We start from the raw sequence: 18,971 nt of genomic DNA, 5'->3' as shown, positions 1-18,971 counted from the left end.
GTAGAGTTGTTGACAGGAAAGGACATTATTTCTACTTTACATAAAAAAGTGTAAGTGGTTGGATGCTCTTAGGCAACCTGAGAACTTTGTCCATAGGTGGATAGCAAAAGAAGGAAATGAGAGAATGAGTTGTGCTTCATCTGTATAAAGATGTAAGAAGAGCTGAAACAAGTGATGATTTCAACTATCTGCGATGGCTATTGGAGAAGATGAGAGGCCCCAAGACACAGCCTTTTAGGACATCAACTCTCAGTGGTGAGGTGCTGGAGACTGTGACAAACCAACAGAATGAAAAAGAACAATCATAAAGGTAGGGGTAAACTGTTTAACCCCACATCAATGTTAACAAATACATAAGTGGAGGACACTAGAGGGGATTGACTGGCAATATAAAGGATTGTAAAGAAATCGAGAAGTATACAAAGGGAGGAGTGAAAATTGTGATGAGCAGAATTATGAAACTAGACACATAGGAGAGAGCGGTGCCTGTGGAGTGTAGGGCAAAGAACCTAATGGTAATAGGAACAATCAGGCTATGAGTAATGAGGAAGGCAGTGAGGAAATTAAACGTTAGGCTCTAAAGAATGAATAGACAGGGGGTAAAGAGACAGGCCACTCTTAGGTAGGTATTGAAGGGTCTTCCATAGTTTGTTTGATACACATACTAAGTATTGCAAATTTAGAGTAAGGTGTTAAGTACTGAGTAATTCAAGAAAGTTGTCAAACGTGAGAGCAGCAAGCTTGTGGTTTGATGATTTGTGGATTGCAGGGTGAGATAGTGAGTATGATGGCTTGGCAGCGATGAGTAAGAGTTTATAGTATAATACCCTAATATAAGGTATAATGGTATTAGTTTGTTGAGAGATGTGTGAGAAAAGGCAGAGCACTTGTTGGAGATAGAGAGAAAGCTATGGGGAATCAAGGAAGATGGAAGGAGATAAATTGAAAGGTTCATTCTAATGCCCAAGCTTCTACATGAGAATCTGGGTAAAGCCTTCAGCTGAGATGGAGGAATGCATGAGAGGTTTCTGAGGAGGGCACTGAAAAGTATTTATGGTGTGAGCAAGATGTTCAAGGCGGGAGTGCAGTGAGAAGATTGTGTCCAGATATAAAAGTATGGTTTGGCATTTGTGAGGATAGACATTGAAATATTCAGAGTATGTTTATAGGAGTCAAGATGTTCTGAAGTTGTGGTTCCTCAATTTCCACATTTGCCCAAATTGTGGTTGTAAGTGCTTTTATAGGAGTGGTCTATGCTTCTGCTAGGGGGCTGCAGGGACGTTATGGCATTGATAATGTGAGTAAATAGTGGAAGGGCATTTGAGGAGTGCATGTGATAATATTTGGGTGCCTGGAACGGGGGGTTTTGCAACTGCCATTTTCAGTGGGTAAAGTGGGTGTTTTAGAAATCAGGATCAGATGAAGAATTGTGCATGGGTGAGTAGAGTAGGAGTGTCGTTTTCAGGGGGTGAGCTGTCAGAAATTGGCTGAATATGATGGAGATGTTATTTGATTCTGATGTTTGATGAAGAAACCCTAAGAGGTGCCACAGAAAGCAAGGTACACTGGTAGCACAGATACTGTAACTAGGTCAGACATTGAAGAAATTCTCAGGACAGGCACCGGAATACTTGTGGTAATGTTGAGAAGGGGAGAAAATGAAGTAGGGGTGTAGACAATGTGGATGGCATCCAGCTAACAAAGTAAAATCCAGATGAGTAAGTATATTTCTAAAATGTAGAGAGCAATGGAAAATAACAGAATTATTCTGGTATGCTAGCACAAGAACGTATACTTTGGGCCTACAATTACATCCCATGGAGCAAAAAAAACAAAGTAAGAATCACACAATAGAAACTTTGTACAAAACTTTATTAGGTTAAATAAGAAACACAATCTCAGAACAAAGACATGATTTTTCGATTCTGATTTGCAACTTCGGAGGGATTAGTTTGAAGAATAAATTACTGGCATGGGATCAGGAAAATCTGCTACTAGGATTGACAACACCCTGGCTCTGCATAATGACGTATATGAAAATATTGGTTTTAGGCACAGCCTTCCAATTGGAGCAGAAGCCTACAGCTTAAGGGTGAATAGTTGACTATCCTTGTAGATGAAATGTAGAACATCTATATGCTACAAAATATATAAACGACAAACACAACTGTGCTATCCGATATGAAATATTTAGAAGTTCTCGTAATGGTGCATGAAGTGAGCCTGATCCCTCTTGTTCAGCTGGCGACAAGCTTTTTCCACATTCTTGGTCATGCCCGGTGGCCCACAGCTAAAGACTCCAATCTTTCGCACCTGAAGGAATAAAAATAAGACATTTAAATAATACATTTAAAAAGGCAAAGCGAAAAAGTGAGCTTGCAAAAGAGGTAAAAATCACAATAGTGGTCCATAGAACATACAGATATAGATAAGCTTCCATAGGAGTCTTGTGGATCTGAAGGCATGTCTCAGAGTTTTATCCTGTCTTGAAGATCAGGGATCTACATATTGGCTATCACTGTTAACCTGCATTGATCTCAATGTGCCCATTGCTAATCTGAGCTAGTCCCAAATCCACCCATTGACATATCATCTATTTCTTGGATGTCATGTGCATTAATTTATTATTGTTTAATTATCTTTATTACAGGTCTGTGGCAGAATGTATTTTTCTCTTAAATCAATCAGACCTAGTATTACTTTTTTCTACCTTCTTTATTTCACCTTTCTTTGGAGCAGATTGTAATGCACTCTATTACATAAATACACTATTGTATTCCTACATATTAGCTATGAAAGTTTGTAGGTCATGCTAATTTGTATTTTCTGAACTTCTTATACTATTGACTGTTTAAACATTTTTTAGTTGAAAAGGAGCTGAAAATGTTCTATTTTTCACCAGTCTCTCACACACTTTTTGTGCGAGTCTTGCTTTCTAGCACATTACGAAAATAGTGGATTATTTCATGAGTGCAGATTAAGAATTTGAGGCTTGTTAGCAATTAATATAGAAATTGTGCTACCAAATTTGTTAATTGGTCCCATCTGTTTCAGAAATTTTTCAGGCCGATAAAACCACTAAAGGCCACCCTTGAAGAAGTTGAGCTCACTTTCATTCAGTAATTTGTTGTAGGTATTTATGCCTCATTACTTTCAAAGTTCAGCAGCCGCTACTGAGGTACCATTTTCTTTTTGCGCATCTCATACAGTGTAGAGTGAGCAAACCTGTGGCAGATGCAACATCAATTAAATTAGCATCTTGTATATGCAAATGGTGATTAATTGGGCAGATGAAGGAGGCAGGTAAGAAGACCACTTTAATTGTGTGTAATATGATCATACTTATAGTTTAGATTAAAAACAAATTATGTGTTTTTGTGGTTCTATAAGTCTCTCCACAAAGAGCCTAAATCTACATACATTTAACTACAATGCTGTTAACAATAAGGATGTGTAAGAAGATGAAACATGCAGAAGAAAGAAGTAGACAGTATATGGGATACTCTTGCTTGGCAATTTGCCTTTACTGACCTCAGGATGAACTTCTTGTAATGAGTCGAAAAATTGAACGAATGGAGGTCTTCCGAAGTGAGTGATGGAGCGCAGTCCAGTAAACAAACTCTGGTTCAACACTTTCTGGAAGTGGCGTTCGCAGATGTACTGAAATGATAAACAGGCACATTTGATCTAAGGCATATTTCCAAATTCTGAGAGACTCAATTCAGTTTTTTTTCACTTGTCGCTATTTTCTTATATAATGCAACACCAGATTCTATCCAGAAATGGATTACATTGCAGTACTGGGTAGCCAAGGAAGCTGTCCAGTTAGATTCCTGATTTACATTGTGAACGAGAAATTTCAGGAGAGGATGTATTTGCCTTAATTTGTAAAGGCTAAACAAAGTGCAAACACAGGATGTGAATAAATGAGCCCTCGTCTGAGACCTCGCCAAAAACCTTAACAAAGAGTCCCTATTTGACATCAAGGCACTCATGTGCAGAACCAATTTATGGTCTGTAAGGTTCAAAATAGGATAACCACAAAAAAGCTTTTTTTCCTCCAAACCCAAATTGCGATTCAGTAACATATTACCAAATCATTATGAAATTGTTAATTGGGCTTGGAAAGAAATAAAAAATAAGTATTTGGAAGGTGCATGTTAAGGGCCTTTCTTCTAGATACTGAATCTTTAAGCTATGGATTAATGTTTTGAGACTGAAATCTGGTTGCAAAAAATTAATATTTTACAACCTCGTCAAAGAGGTGATAAGCCCTTGGCAAATGAAAAGGGGACCCCATCGGACCCCTTTGTTGTGTGAATGTTCAGAAAAATATGTATTTATGAGCAGGCAGTGCTCCATTTATTTGAAAAGTTTTATATAGAGCTACTTGACCCGGAGTTTTCAGAGTGCTTTACATGAGTTACAGCGAGTTACAGGTTGCATAGTTACATCACTTAAATCAAAGAGTCACAGGGGAGGAGGAGGGTGAGGGAGGGAATACACAACGGGAAAAACGAGGAAAACAATGTCAGATGTCCGGCTGGGTAGGTGACTGCCGAGGGGGTGAAACCAGGGCCAGACTCCTCTCTAGCTGCATATGACAGCTCCACCGGGCTTCAGCCAAGGTTGCTCGTGGGTTGAGTTAAGTACAAACAGTTTTGACGCCCATGGGACGTCGTCAAAGGTCCAACAGAAGTTCAGAGGAATGGTATTTATGAGTTATATATAGTGCTGGTTAGACCCGTAGGTATCAGCGCACTTTACATAAGGCTACACAATGTTACAGAGAATGAAAACAAATACACATTACGTCAAAAATTAAGAAACAAATTGGGAGAGGAAAGAAAGGTGAGACAAATAGAGCGAAGTGGGGTAAGGGGGAAGTGTAAAGGGGAGGATGAAGGAAAAGACGGCAGGAGAGATGAAAGGAAGTCTACCCAAAGACTGACTGGGTAGGTGACTTCTGAGAAGGGAATCCGCTACAGCCCATCACCCCAATAGCTAAACAGGTAGCTCCATCGGCATCAGTCAGATTGCTAGGTCTCAATTGACGAGGGAAAGTTACCAGAAGAAAGTCCAGTGGATAGACAGGGTGGGTACTATGAGCAAGGACGGGTGAGGGCAAAAGTCAATAGCTGGAAAGAGGAGAAGAGTAGAGAGGTGGAGGATAGGGACTATGGTGAAGAGGAGAAGGGAGAAAAGTCTAGTAGAGAGACGCAGGAGAGTTTGCCCAAAGACCGGCTAGATCTGAGATAGAGATCTGCGGACTGGGTCTGCAGCGGTTGCATGCGCTCTAGGAGGTTTTGGTGTTTGGCTTCAAGGTCGAGGGTGCGGCTCTGACTGAGTCCACATCCACCTATGATTGTCTCTGTGCAATGTGTGTGTGTGATGTAAAGTTCTCTGACACCTTACACTGGTATGAGTGGTGCTATAGCACTAAATGAATCTGAGAGACAGTGGTTCTGGAGACCTGCGGGCACTGTTAAAGGGTGGTGGTTATGGAGTCCATGGCAGAGGTGGTCATTGGGGGGGCGCCAACTAACATTGTCGCACAGGGTGTCTCCAGTGTTAAAAGCGGCCCTGTTGCAAATAATTAATGGTCATTGAGATCCTTCAATAACATCAGATGTTCAAACACCCTGACACAAATTAAATTTGTGCCAGGTGGTCACAGTGTAACTTAATAAATCATTAAACATATGCAATCGAAGCATTCAAGTATAAACACAGTGTAGTGCTACAAAAAGGCAGAAATGACCTGACAACACTTTTCTTTCTAACTATGCAGTGTTTGTTCCACTGTAGCTGCATAACTGGTTGTTTGTTATGGCTTCCACTGTAAATCAATCAGCTAGTCATGGCTGTCAATTCGGGGCTTCTAGGGTTTGAGCTTGCACTGCCCTTACTACCATTGGTCTGATGATTCATAAAGGCAGTAGCAGAAATATAAATATATAAGATGCTATGAGCTTATATATATATTCATAGTCAGTAAGAACATTAACGATTCCATTGCCCTTTCTTCCTGAAAATCTTTCAATTCTGTTCATGAGTGCCCTGGTAAAAAAGAAATCAGTATACCAGCATTGTGGTGCGTAGGTCAAACTTCTCAGCCAGCTGGGTGATGTAGATGTGTACAGACACCAGGTCATTCTTGTCATTGGCCTCCAAATCCCGAATGATGTCTGCCAGCCACTCAAACTGTCGCTGTGTACGCGTCACCCAGATGAAGTAAACCTGAAGGCACGCAAACCAAACGATTAATTGTCACATGATGAGGACTTACATGCTGCTAGTGAAATGGAAGATCAACCTGCTGAAATAGTTTCCATTACAGACAAGCTCATTTTGTGTTTTAAGATAATTCTCATTTGGGTGGAGAGTTACAGTAATACCGTATATGGTAATAAGCCATCACATTTCACCAGATCTGAACTAGTGAAATTTGCCGCGGGGACACACTGATTTGAATGACACTCCTCATTAGGAGTATGAAATGTATGTATTAATACTGGGTTTTACCCCACTGGAAATGACACTACCGTAATGGTAATAATAGGCGCCGTATTACTTCATGCTTTTTCTGACTATCTCTTACTCTGATTTGTAAACACTATTGTGGATAAATTGCACAGAATTTTAGAAATGCTATTAGGGAAAGAAACCCTAACCTGGATCTAGGCCTTGTTGCACACTATGTTCTACCTGTAGGCTATCTGAAAATTACTATTAGGCAAGTTGTTCGCGTGCCCAAACTTCGTTTTAAGCCATGTGAGAAAGGACAGATTTCTACATGTCAGTAGGTAATTTAAAAAAATGTTTTGCCTTATAGTGGATGTAAGGCTAAAACAAGGCGGGTCAGTTATTCCTTTTTGTAGAAAGAAAAACAATTGCTTGATTTAAAGACTAAGCTAGTAAACTACATCCAAATGCCTATAATCTGTTTCGTCACATGTGTTAGCAGTCTTGTTTGACTACAGCTAATGGGTTGTATGCATAGCAAAATTACAACAAACTGCAAAGAGAGAACAGCACAGCTAATTGGTTGTATGCGTAGTAAAAATTCCTACAAACTGCATAGAGAGAATGGCAGACAGTAGTATTTCTTCTTTGCTATCATCCATGTGAGCATAGTAAAAACACTACTGTCTGCTATAGACAATAGTCGATTGTAGTTCTTTTCTTATGATTATGGGCTTTTATGCTTATAAAGCACCTCCTTTATTATAACAGTGAACTCTGCACAGCACAGGTTAGTATCACTATAAGTTTGTCTTTATAATTCATGATTTTGATATCATTAGCATTCTTTTGTTTCCTTCACCGGGTCTTTTCATTATTATCACATTCTCAGCTTCTTACACTGCAACTTTGCATCATTATAAACCACTCACCTCTTTGCACAAGATTGTTCTATGATTAGCACTTCTTACCTTTTTACATAAAATCTTGGTGTTGACAGATGACTTAAAGACCAGATCTTTGAGAATGGAAGAAAAGGGTGTCACTCCAATACCTCCGCCCACCAGAACTGAAACTTCAAACTTGTTCCACTCTTGATGCCCCTCTCCAAAAGGTCCATCCAGGTAAATCTTTATTAAGGAAATAATCATTAATGAAAAATTTAATTTATTTGTATCAATTCTGAATATTTTTATCTATTAATACTTAGGGCCGGTTTACAAATGACTTCTGGTTCCCTTGCGCACTCCAGGACGCGATAGGTGACGCAAGGGCAACGCAAGCTCTTAAGTGCGATTTTCTATGTCAATTTACGTGGCTCTATGTGGTTTAGTAAATCCAAGATAATGCAAGGCAGCACATTGCTTTATATTACAGTATTTTTATTGCATTATTAATAGTGGTTTATATTCTTCAAAAATACATATATAGTTATAAATAAGGGACAAAAATAAAAGTGGCTTACATAAATGAGGGACCAAAATAAGACAGTATCCACAAATGATCAGCATGAGTAAAAACAAGGATAAGCCCAAAAGTGGCACACATACAGCAAACACTAAATAAGAGGGCCGTGAATAACTCAATGGGAAAAAACAAATGGCCAATCTACAATGTAGGATCAAGAATGAACGAATAGAACTAATGTACATAGCTAAGGAAGGAGAATAAGGCATTCTTGCATTTACCTTGGGATAACCTTCTAACTCAGCCACACTCTCAGGGGAATAGAGCTCTCTCAAGCGGGTGGTCCATGGCCCTGCAGCCCTAATGTGCAGGCTCAGCGTGTCTTCATGGGGAGCAGAGGTCAGCGTGAAGGGGTGGTACTCGTTGGTTCCCAGGGAGAGGCAGGCAATCCTTACCCACTGCCCAGACTTGTAATCAAAATCCTCTGGTCGCTGAAACTTGAGATTTGTGACACCTAGTAGATAGAAAATGCTATTGTCATCTCACATGGCACTCATAGGTAATATTATTCATCCTATGTTGCTTTTTCACAACTAAGTGGATACTTTGATTAGTGTATGTCTTTAGTCATAGACTATCAATGGGTTACTCATTGCAACACAATTCACATACTGCCTCTCCGCTATCTTTCTTTACGATACAGGGCGGTGACACCAACTTCCCCCTCCAAGGAATTATAATATTGGGTCAAAAAGTAGCAACATCAATGATTATATCAGGTTTTACAATTTGGAAGCCACACGTGTGTTAGCAGATGATGTAAGGGCCAATTATGTTAATGCTTGTGAAAGGGGAGGATTGGCATGGTATGTTCACATGCAGCTAATGAGATACATCTGTTAAAATGTGAAACTATATTGTCTGTTGGCCCAGAAACATGATATGTTATTGGTAACGTTATATGATGTCATTGACGATGCTGTCATGAGACACGATGTCACATGTCATCAGCAAACATGGGGGTTGGGTTGTTTGATACGCCCTTTAATTAACCAATATCAGTTATCTGTGTGTAAGAGTCATACATTTAAACAACACAGTGACTAATTATTCTCAATTGACCTCAATATTTTATCTAGAGTATGTAAAATTAGCAATGTTAACTTCAACATTGTATTTCTCAGAAAAATATGACATCCCCCATGAAAACATAAACATGCAAGCCACACCTTAAGCCCTTCATACAAGGTTTCAGTACAGAAACATGACAAACGCTGAGAGCATGGACATTGCTTCTGTAAAAACACATTCAGATTCATGACTATTTGTCAGCAAGTACATAAAAACATTGTTTTTGGAAGCATGATCAGAGCAGTTACAGCTGATTAGTTTCTGTTGGACCGCACCCTCTCTACAGGGTCACCCCCAAACGTTTTACCTTCACCCCTCCTGTCTATTAAACCTGTTTGATTTGCTTTTAGGACTCTGTGCACTTTACCATTGCTAACCAGTGCTAAAGTGCTTGTGCTCTCTCCTTTAAATATATAAAAATTAGCTTACACTCAATTGTAACATTTAATTTACTTTTAAGTCCCTAGTAAAGTGGTAGTACAGGTACCCAGGGCTTGTAAATTAAATGCTACTAGTGGAGCTGCAGCACCTATTGTGCCACCAATTCAGGTAGCCCTTTAAAACATTCCTCCACCAGCCATTGCAGCCTGTGTGTGCAGTTTTAAATGGTCATTTCATCCTGGCAAAATAAAACTTTAGCCAGGCCCAAAGCTTCCTTTCAATACATATAAGTCATCCCTAGGGTGAGCCTTCAGCAGCCTATTGATCAAGGTGCTTTGTATTTAAAAAGTTGGACATGCACTTTTAGGTTTTACATGTTTTTCACTATTGCATGGCCTTATTACATTTAATCAATGACAACTATTTTTGGAGCAGGTTGAAATATAATGTTTGGTGTCTATGGGATTATGGTTTTAAACCCCTGCTAGTGGTAAAGTTGGAATTTAAAACACAATTCTTAAAATGAAAATACTTACGAACTTTGTCCTGAATCGTGTGAACTGCATGTACCAGAATGCGAAGGGGCGATTCGGCTGAAAGGTCAGGAGTGTGCTCCCTCCCTGTTTCCTGTTTTTGGGGCTCCCGTGAGCCTCCGTAGCTGACGAGCTATAGGCGAAGCACCTCCGCGCCTGAGAGGCAACAAAGCTGGATTGTTTGGCAGCCTCTTAGCCACCCCAGACTGATTTCTACTGATGAAGGATACTATCCTGAAACACGAGCCATGTCTCGTGTCTAGAAATACCTTGTACCCAGCACCTGCTTGCACCAACCTTGGTGTAATACTTACGTAATTTGTCCTGAATCGTGTGAACTGCATGTATCAGAATGCGAAGGGGCGACCCGGCTGAGAGGTCAGGAGTGTGCTCCCTCCCTGTTTCCGGTTTTTGGGGCTCCTGTGAGCCTCCATAGCTGACGAGCTATAGGCGAAGCACCTCTGCGCCCGAGAGGCAACAAAGCCTGGATTGTTTTGCAGCCTCTTAGCCGCCCGAGACTGATCTCTACTGATGAAGGATACTATCCTGAAACACGAGCCATGTCTCGTGTCTAGAGATACCTTGTACCAAGCACATGCTTGCACCAACCTTGGTGTAATACTTATGAACTTTGTCCTGAATCGTGTGAACTGCATGTACCAGAATGCGAAGGGGCGACCCGGCTGAGAGGTCAGGAATGTGCTCTCTCCCTGTTTACAATTCTTAAAATGCCACATTTAGAAAGTGGGAGTTTCTGGTCCTAAGCATTTGGTGCCTGCAACCTGTTTCCTGTGTCACATAACCAAGTGTAGCTGTCAGTTAGACTGGGTGTATTTCTCACAGAAACCCACACAATAGAGGGCCTAACTGTTAATAGGATGGCCAGCCTGACTTAATAGAAGGGGTGAGGTTGTTACCTACCACACTTGCTCTTTAAACAAGCTGCCTCAGCCCCCTCACAAAGAACTTCACACTAGTCTTTTGTGACTTCAGACCCTCTGGAGCCAGGCAACTACCCCACTGCCAGGTCTGCTCTGCTGACTGAGAAGGTAGACTGAACCTGCACCCTCCTCCCAGGCTACCTGAGTGATTCCAGAGGATAGTTAGCTGGCCTCCTGATCTGATCTTCAGGGACACAACAATCTCCAGAATCCTCTCTGCAACTGCCAGCTGACCTGCAGTATTGGACCTGCCTAGACCTGCAACAGGAACTGCTTGAGCTCTGCTGGCCTCAGCTAAACTAAGTTCCTGATCCCCAGAAGGACCCTGCCAGGTCCTGGTCCCTTGATATGGCATCAGCTGAGCACCTACTAAAAAAAGGAGAAATCCTGAAGTTTTGGGCTATTTGAGACCACAAATATTCATGCCAAGATCTTGCTGCCTGTGTTGAGCACCAGTGTGTAGCTTCAGTGAACCCTACTCTGCTACAATGACCACCAGCGACTACCCGCAACGTGATATGTACATTTCTTGATACAGCAATGACACCCTGCGGTGACCGCCAATGCACAGCTCAAGCAACGATCATCTGCAACACTTTTCCTGCTCCTAGCTGGCTTCTCCATTGCAAACTGGACTCTTTGCACTGGAGTTCTAGAAGGTAACTGTACCAGCTGGACTAACCTGCTCCCTGTATCCGGCCTGCGCTCAATTGCGGTCTGTCCACCGCTCTAGCATGACCAGATGACCTTGAGTAGCACTTTGTACTTTTATGCGCTGTACTTATCCTAAATCTTTGAAATAGCATATCTCTGATTCTACTAATTGGATTTGTGTTGTGTTGATGTCTTTTTATTTATTAAATGTAACTATTTGACTAAATTGGTTTCAGACTTTTCTTTTGTTGTGTTTCCCCTTTATTACTATTTGTGTGCTGCTTAAATACTGTACACAGTGCCTCTTAAGCCTGACTGTCTTTGTGCACAAGCTGCCTGAGGGTTAAGCACAGGTTAATTTAGTGACTTTTGTGGTTCACCCTGACATGGATTGTGGCTGTTGCTTGAGAAGGGCTCCCACCTCCCTAAACCAACAACACAATTTCCCACGGGGGGCATCAAATCACTCATTAGCACAATTACACATGTTTACTAAAACAAAATATGCAGCCTGCCTTGTTATTCTGCACTAGATTTCCTTGACAGATACACACCTTTTCATATTACATGTGTATGTTATTTACAGGTGTTTGTCTGCTTTGAAAAACCATGTTTACAATATACACATTTTTCTTACAAGAAGAGGCCTTCTCAAAATGTATTTTTCTCCAGCAATAGATAAACATTTGAATATATGTGTTTGCCATCAAGTATACCAATTTGTTACCCCACACATTTTGGCAATGATTTATCTTGCTTTAGTCCTGGCTCTATATATACCGTATATCAGCCATTTATTTAAAAATTATACATGTACATTTAAATATAGAAAAAGTACACTTCCTCTGTAGCATTATTGAACCTTGTGGTGGTCTATAGCTGTAGTTATTTGTCCACGTGATAATGGGCATGGGCTGAAGACAAGAGGATACAAGAAGCCTCATACAATCCATTATGCTGCTGGCAGTGACAAGAAAACATGAGATCAGAAAGCCATACAAAGTGTTCCATGTTGAAGGTAATACCATTCATCTCACACCATAGGGCTTCTTGCAACAAAGAGCTCATAGGACTCCCTGCAGTGCTTAACGAGGAGCACTTACCAGAGGGCAGCAGTTCTGCTTTCACAACAGCAATTTCTTGCTTCTTCCTGCTCAGGCTGACCAGCTTGTCGCCCACATACAATATTGCTGGAACAATGAGATACAAGTAGAAGCGGGGTTGCTGGATCAGGGCATAGCTGCCATGGATGAGGGTCTATGAGAAACAGCAGAATGCAGGTTACAACACACATTCAGTTTATACATGTCCATGTAACATATCTGGTAGACAGAAGTAGAGGGGATGACTGTTGCAGAGAGTGGCATTATCTTAAGGCTATCTGCGAGGGGCTGGTAGTCACAATAATATCACAGATTGTTCAACACTCACTGTGCCCAATATTTGTTTTATTTCAAACCAGGAGGATAAGTTTGACAATGAAGGAAGCACAAATCATTTTACCAGAATATACAGCACAACATAGAGGTGGTGGGTCAGCCAGAAACCACGGAAACTGATGCGCCGGAAGTGGCGGGATGCAAAGACATACATGATGGCAAGGACCACCAGAAGGAGCACGCCTGTCATTCCTGTAATGGAACAAAACATTAACACGTGTGACACTTCAACAATGTCATACATGTGCTACAATTGATTGGTACTTCATGGTCAAAACCCTGGTCCTAGGCCTACACAGAGTGGATCTAAGCTCTGAGTTTCTTTCTCATGAGTTTATGGCTCTAGGTGTTTAAGCATTATCCCCCTGATGTTCTACACTATGGGTGGACTCTTCAGGCCAGGAGTGGGGGCACATGTAGGAGGAGATCTGAAAAGTTTACACCAGGCATTTCCAAACCAACAATTTACCCAATCAGTTCTGATACTGCTTTTTTTCAAAAGTAATATTTTTTTTTCTGATCACATATCTCTATTTTTACCATTGATTAAATGTAATAAGGCCTGCTTGGTCCGGACACTGTGATGTGCAATAGCAATACATTTTTTATGAACATGGCCCCATGTTCTCTATTCTCTAGTAAGCATTGTGATGCTGATATTTCCATGGAAATCATTTCAATGTTGGTTAAAGTTATTGATTGATCGATCTCCTTCAAGTAAACCTCCTATCACATTTTTCCATCTTCCAAACTGGGCTGCTAGCCTAGATGTTTGAGAAACTGCGAATATATCCAATATCCAAAGTACATGGAATATAATTCATCGACACCAAAACCTCAGACATTTTGTATATTTTCGGTGAGAAATAGATATTTTTCTCCAGAACTAATACAGCAACATTTCAAATCAGCTTAGTGGGAGAGGAAGAAATACCCTGCTCAACCCATCTAATTTCTGTTTTTGTAGTTGTTGAGTATGTGCGTTCTATGCTAAATGCTGAAATTGAAAATGCCTTATTCTAAATAACATTGTTTGTTACACTGATAGTAACTTTCTACGTAATACAGAAGAAACCCTTTTTTATAAGCTATGGCACATCAATGATCACAGGAACCATAATAATGTTTCCTTCAAAGCTGAATTTACAATGGACTCTGCTGGTCTCATCGAAAAATCTGATTCTCTGGTGGTCGCTAATTTTTCTGCTACGTGCTCTACTGGTGGTATATACACTCTACAAATATGCTCATTTCATAAAATCATAGCTTTTACTTCCATTGAAAGACACTTTTTATGCTTGCACAGCTAGGTCATTTGACTTACCAGGAACAGTCTCAAAGAACCACCAGTAGTATTTCTGAGGTTGGTCAGACCTGGAAAGAAAGAAGGCTTAGTTACTTCTTCCATATCTCCACAGAAGAGTCAAGTACCTTGTGTATTGAATTATAACACTCCTGGGGCTGTGTTCAGTCTTTGTTATCAATTGCAATACTACTGAAGGCAAAAGCATTGATCCACTGACCAGTGAATAACATTTTTGTTGCATGAAACAGTAGGTGCAAATTCAGAGCCTCTTGACAGGATTCCCCTAACAAACTCAAGTCGGTGGTTAAGCATGTTTTTGGATGCAAAGGATAGCAAATACAATGAAGTGGTTATAGGTATTTCCCATTGGAAGAGGTCTTATGTGAAGATTAAAGTTGTCCTTATAGGTTCCCTGTCATTGGGTCTACTTATTGTCTCATTTCCCCCACTCTAGAATTATTTCTACCATCATAAACAGTAATTCCAGGAACAGGAATTACTAGGGATGAGGATACCCTGAGGAATGACAGGGGAAATCAGAAGTACTGTTTACAGTGCTCCTAGTAATTTCCCCTTTTTCCCACGGATCGACAGAGTTACAGTGTTTCCTCTAACTCCTCTTACCAGCTCTTCCAGGAATTAACATGCAGATCATAATGAAGCCCAGAGTGGGCAGAATTTCCCTATTTTTCCAAGAAAAAAGAAATACAAAAGACCAAAATAAAATTAGGATATAATGACATGATTTGTACTAACCTATTAGTAAAGAAATGAGGTTATATGTTGGAATCCATCTTGTGACAATATTTATTGTCTGTGAGAAAAGTCCTAGGTTAGTGCTGTTGTAGGAGGAGCAAGAGCATGTAGAATGGCAAACTAAAGACCCATCTCTTTGAACAGTGCCTATGTTTCAAAGATCATCATCCAACTGAGTCTTTTACTATCTAAGAACTACACAGAATGTGCTTATACTCACTGTATCTGGCAGCATTTAATGAGAAGTGAATGCATTCAGCGTTCATGACAAAACGCACACAAATGAAGACAACTGTGTGAAATCAGGACCCGTTAGCTGTGTCCTCCCACTTTTTTGCCTCCACTAGGTGCTGGTTTTCTGATTCCGATTGTGCCCTGGGCTCTGTTAACCAGACCCAGGGCCTGTGCTCTGATTAAAAGTATGTGGTTAGGTATAATTATAATTGGAAATTACAGATCCTTGTAATTCCCTAGTTAATATCAAGGCAAGGGGGTTCAAACTATCTATAAATCCCTATTATATAATAGGGTATAATAGGGCAGGGTGTACACTGCTCTGTTGCCATTTTAAAACACAGACCAGCCCAGACAAGTACACTCAGGACCAGCTATCGGGTGGTGCGATCGGTACCACCACAGCGGCGCTGGCTTTTTTTGGGCGGGGGCTTGTTTTCAAGTACAATATGGTTTTAAAGGCACCTTCTTCCGTGTTTCTTGGCTCCAGCAATTTTTAGGCAATCATAAAAATGTCAAGATAACTCTGGTGAATGATGGACCTGCTGCAGAGAGATAAGAGTTTTGTCTAGTGGTAGATTTGACTCAACATAAAGTAGCGCAGGAGGTTAAAATGCCTGCTGCAAAGCACGTGTATCATGCAAATCACAAAGAGCATACAATGTAAATAGGCCAGTGGGTTACTGCTTTTGTCAGACCCCCCCCTCTTATTACTTTCAGTTTTGTGACCTAAAATCCTAATAAAGAAAAGTGAGGGATTAACTTTCATCAAAGAACTGCAAGCAAACTGCATGGTATAGATTAGAGCATTATGATTTCCCCCAGACTTTCATTATTCTAATGTTGCATAAAGGGTTCACTTGGGTAGAAATCAATTATTTTAGTAAAAGACAACCCCCAACCATGGTGTTTACATTTTAAATTCTGATTTTGTGCTACTCCAGACTAAGCAATCTTAAACTACTGTCTTCCAGCAAGGATGACTTGTGACTTCTACACCTTGTAGTCATCTGTCTGATGTAATATTTCCTATACACTGATTTACACACTTATGATTCATTGTCTGTGTAATGTGTATGTGAGGTAAAGTGCTCTGACACCTTACACTGGTATGACTAGTGCTATAAAACAAAAGAAATACATGAGAGAGAGAGACAGTGGTTATGGTGACTTGAGAGTCACTGTTGGGTGGTAGTGAGGGAATCAGTGGAGAAGGAGATCATTGGAGGGCACAACAAATATTGTCCCACCGGGCGCCACCAGAGTTATGGCCGACCCTGTTTGTACTCAATAGTACATCTCCTACAGTAAAAACAGATTTTTTTAAGGTTTCGAGGAAAAGAAGCAAAGCAGTAGAGTTGGGCTTCCATATCCAGGAATTTGTCTTTTCTACGCTACTATAGTACAAATGAAGGTGCAGCTGACTTGTATACATACAAGAAAAGGAGAGGAGGAGAGAATGAAAAAGCTTACCAATGCATCTCTCCTAAGAACACCAACAGTATAGTAATCTATGAACAATCTCATTTGGTGGTTTTTAAGTGTTGTATGTTTGTATCCCAAAGGAATATTGTACTGTCCTAATGAAGACCTTGTGACCCCATGGACATGAAATAAGGCTGAAACATATTGACTAGATAGGGCATTGGGATAATAATTTCACTTTCTATGCACTTGTACAGTTTTTTATTTTTTATTGAGGAAAACAGAATGCAATAAATTATTGAATATTTTTGTCCAAGGCAATTTTAGTTCCATAAAACGAAAATCACTAGATAGAAACAGTATAATAAGTGCTCCTACTAGCATTGTTAAGCCCACCCCTGCAGGAACAATGTCTGGACCTAGAGCCCGATGATGAAGTATGCTGCTATTTGAGGGTGAGGGCTAATATTTCAAAGTACAACATTTTTGTTAGGGAATCCAATGATACACCACTTAAAAAACCCGAAAAAAGAGTGTTCGTAACAGAATTGTAAACAAAGCAAGTTCCATTTCACTTTGACATCCCCCTGTTGTGGCCTTTTGCACGTCCAAATAATAAGCTTAGGGCCCCAAAATCCCACCCACCTCTAGCACATTGTGAATCCATTGAAAAGTGTTAACTCTTACCCATCATTGGTGAAAACGTTGGCGAACATGCATGACAGGAGGCTCAAAGGGCTGACCGAGAAAATGTACACATTGACCACGTGGCCAGCCGTGTGAAGAACTGCAGGACCCAAGACAAAAAAAAGTGTTTGTACAGCTATACCCAATAATATGTGACAGCGAAAAAGAAAATAAACAAGTTATATAACAGTGATTGTCTCTGAATTTATTGCCAATTTAATGCAGCATCTAATGGCATTTCTTATGGTCACACTTGCAATCTGATCTCAACTTGAATTGAAGAACGACAAATTGATGGACAATATATTTTAATGGTGTGCCCCAAGATTGTCTTAACAATATCAATGGGACGGACTATTGAGGCAAGAATATAGAACATGAAATATTGACAGGTAAGGAAGTCTTAAGTTTCTACACCTAACACATATATGTACCTATGCTGTATGTAGGTATGGATTTAGGACTAGTAAATCTATCAGGAACATGCATCATTGTGGCAGTTTGCGATTCCTTAATTGCGAAAATGAAGGAATCGCAATTAAGGAATCGCAAACGGCAATGCATTAAAAAAAAATCGCAATTTATTTTGCGATTCCTTATTTTTCCTTAATTAATTAATTAATTTCACAATTTGCGAATCGCAATTAAGGAATCCCTTCCCATTAATTCCTATGGGCCAAAAGGCTCATAGGAATGATTGGGAAGACAATCTCAATTTGCGATTCGCAATTAGCTAATGGCAAATTGAGATTGCGATTTCAAGGGTGCAGGGGTGTCCAAAGGGCACCCTGTTGCACCCCTGAAATCAATCTATGCACAAATGTTGTGCACACACATGCCAGTTGGAAAAATGCACAAAATAGCATTTTTAAGATTTTTCGCAAATACCATGAGGTCCAACCTCATGGTAATTTGCTCCCCTTAATTGCAAAATCGCAATTTTTAAATGTTTCTTGCATTGCATTTAAGGAATCACAAAATGCGATTCCTTAAATGCAATCGCAATTTGAGAATTCGCAAATATTTGCGAATTCTTAAATTGCGAGGGCCTTGAACCTTCATGCATTCCAAAAGAGGATTTTGCGATCGCAAACGGCCGATTTTTGCGATTCGCACCGTTTGCGATCACAAAATCCTTTGATGCATGTACCTGTACATGCCTATAGCTTCTATATTTGGTCCCTTGATCTTCTGTCCTCGATATGAGTATAGAACGATATTGTTCATGTCGATATTCAGTTGTGCAATCATGTTAATGAAATATTGATAATTGAGAATGGGAGGAATAAAATGCTACTAAACGCTACCAATCTTGTTTAATTTGTCAAATGTTACTAGTTCTTCCAACTCAGGAGCAACTGGCAGGTTATATAGCCGTACCTCATGCAACAAGACAGAAGCATTTGTCTCAGTTGTTTTCACTAATATCAGCTGTTAAGTATTAACATTGAATTTACATATGTCACTTGTAAAGTCTTTTAGGATTCTCTGCCAGGGCTAAACGGTGCCAGCTTCGGACTGTGATCAATTCAGCCAAAATTAAGTGTGGAAAATAAAAAGGAATCAGCACCTTTATTTCTTTTAACAGGGGTGGCGACGAATGGGAATAAGA

The 18,971-nt window shown here is 40.2% G+C and overlaps 2 protein-coding genes across 2 annotated transcripts in view; one reads left to right on the top strand and one right to left on the bottom strand.

Annotated features, from left to right (window-relative positions):
* Positions 1-1,855: 1,855 nt before the first annotated feature.
* LOC147728940 (dual oxidase 2-like) overlaps positions 1,856-18,971 on the bottom strand; it is a 147,337-nt gene continuing 130,221 nt past the window's right edge. The window contains exons 26-34 of the mRNA XM_086959180.1: positions 17,360-17,459; positions 14,276-14,325; positions 13,016-13,143; positions 12,616-12,769; positions 8,154-8,386; positions 7,437-7,595; positions 6,085-6,240; positions 3,532-3,660; positions 1,856-2,313 (exon numbers count right to left, since the gene is read on the bottom strand). Coding sequence (XP_086815306.1) covers positions 2,191-2,313; positions 3,532-3,660; positions 6,085-6,240; positions 7,437-7,595; positions 8,154-8,386; positions 12,616-12,769; positions 13,016-13,143; positions 14,276-14,325; positions 17,360-17,459 — 1,232 coding nt within the window. The 3' untranslated portion in view covers positions 1,856-2,190. The remainder of the gene's footprint in view (positions 2,314-3,531; positions 3,661-6,084; positions 6,241-7,436; positions 7,596-8,153; positions 8,387-12,615; positions 12,770-13,015; positions 13,144-14,275; positions 14,326-17,359; positions 17,460-18,971) is intronic.
* Positions 7,463-18,971, top strand: part of LOC147728939 (dual oxidase maturation factor 1-like) — a 185,717-nt gene continuing 174,208 nt past the window's right edge. The window contains exon 1 of the mRNA XM_086959181.1: positions 7,463-7,589. Within this exon, the coding sequence (XP_086815307.1) occupies positions 7,563-7,589 (27 nt within the window). The 5' untranslated portion in view covers positions 7,463-7,562. The remainder of the gene's footprint in view (positions 7,590-18,971) is intronic.

This window comes from Lissotriton vulgaris, chromosome 2_2 (genome assembly GCF_964263255.1).
Source record: "Lissotriton vulgaris chromosome 2_2, aLisVul1.2, whole genome shotgun sequence".
Lineage (NCBI taxonomy): Eukaryota > Metazoa > Chordata > Amphibia > Caudata > Salamandridae > Lissotriton > Lissotriton vulgaris.
This window is presented reverse-complemented; position numbering and strand designations above follow the sequence as displayed.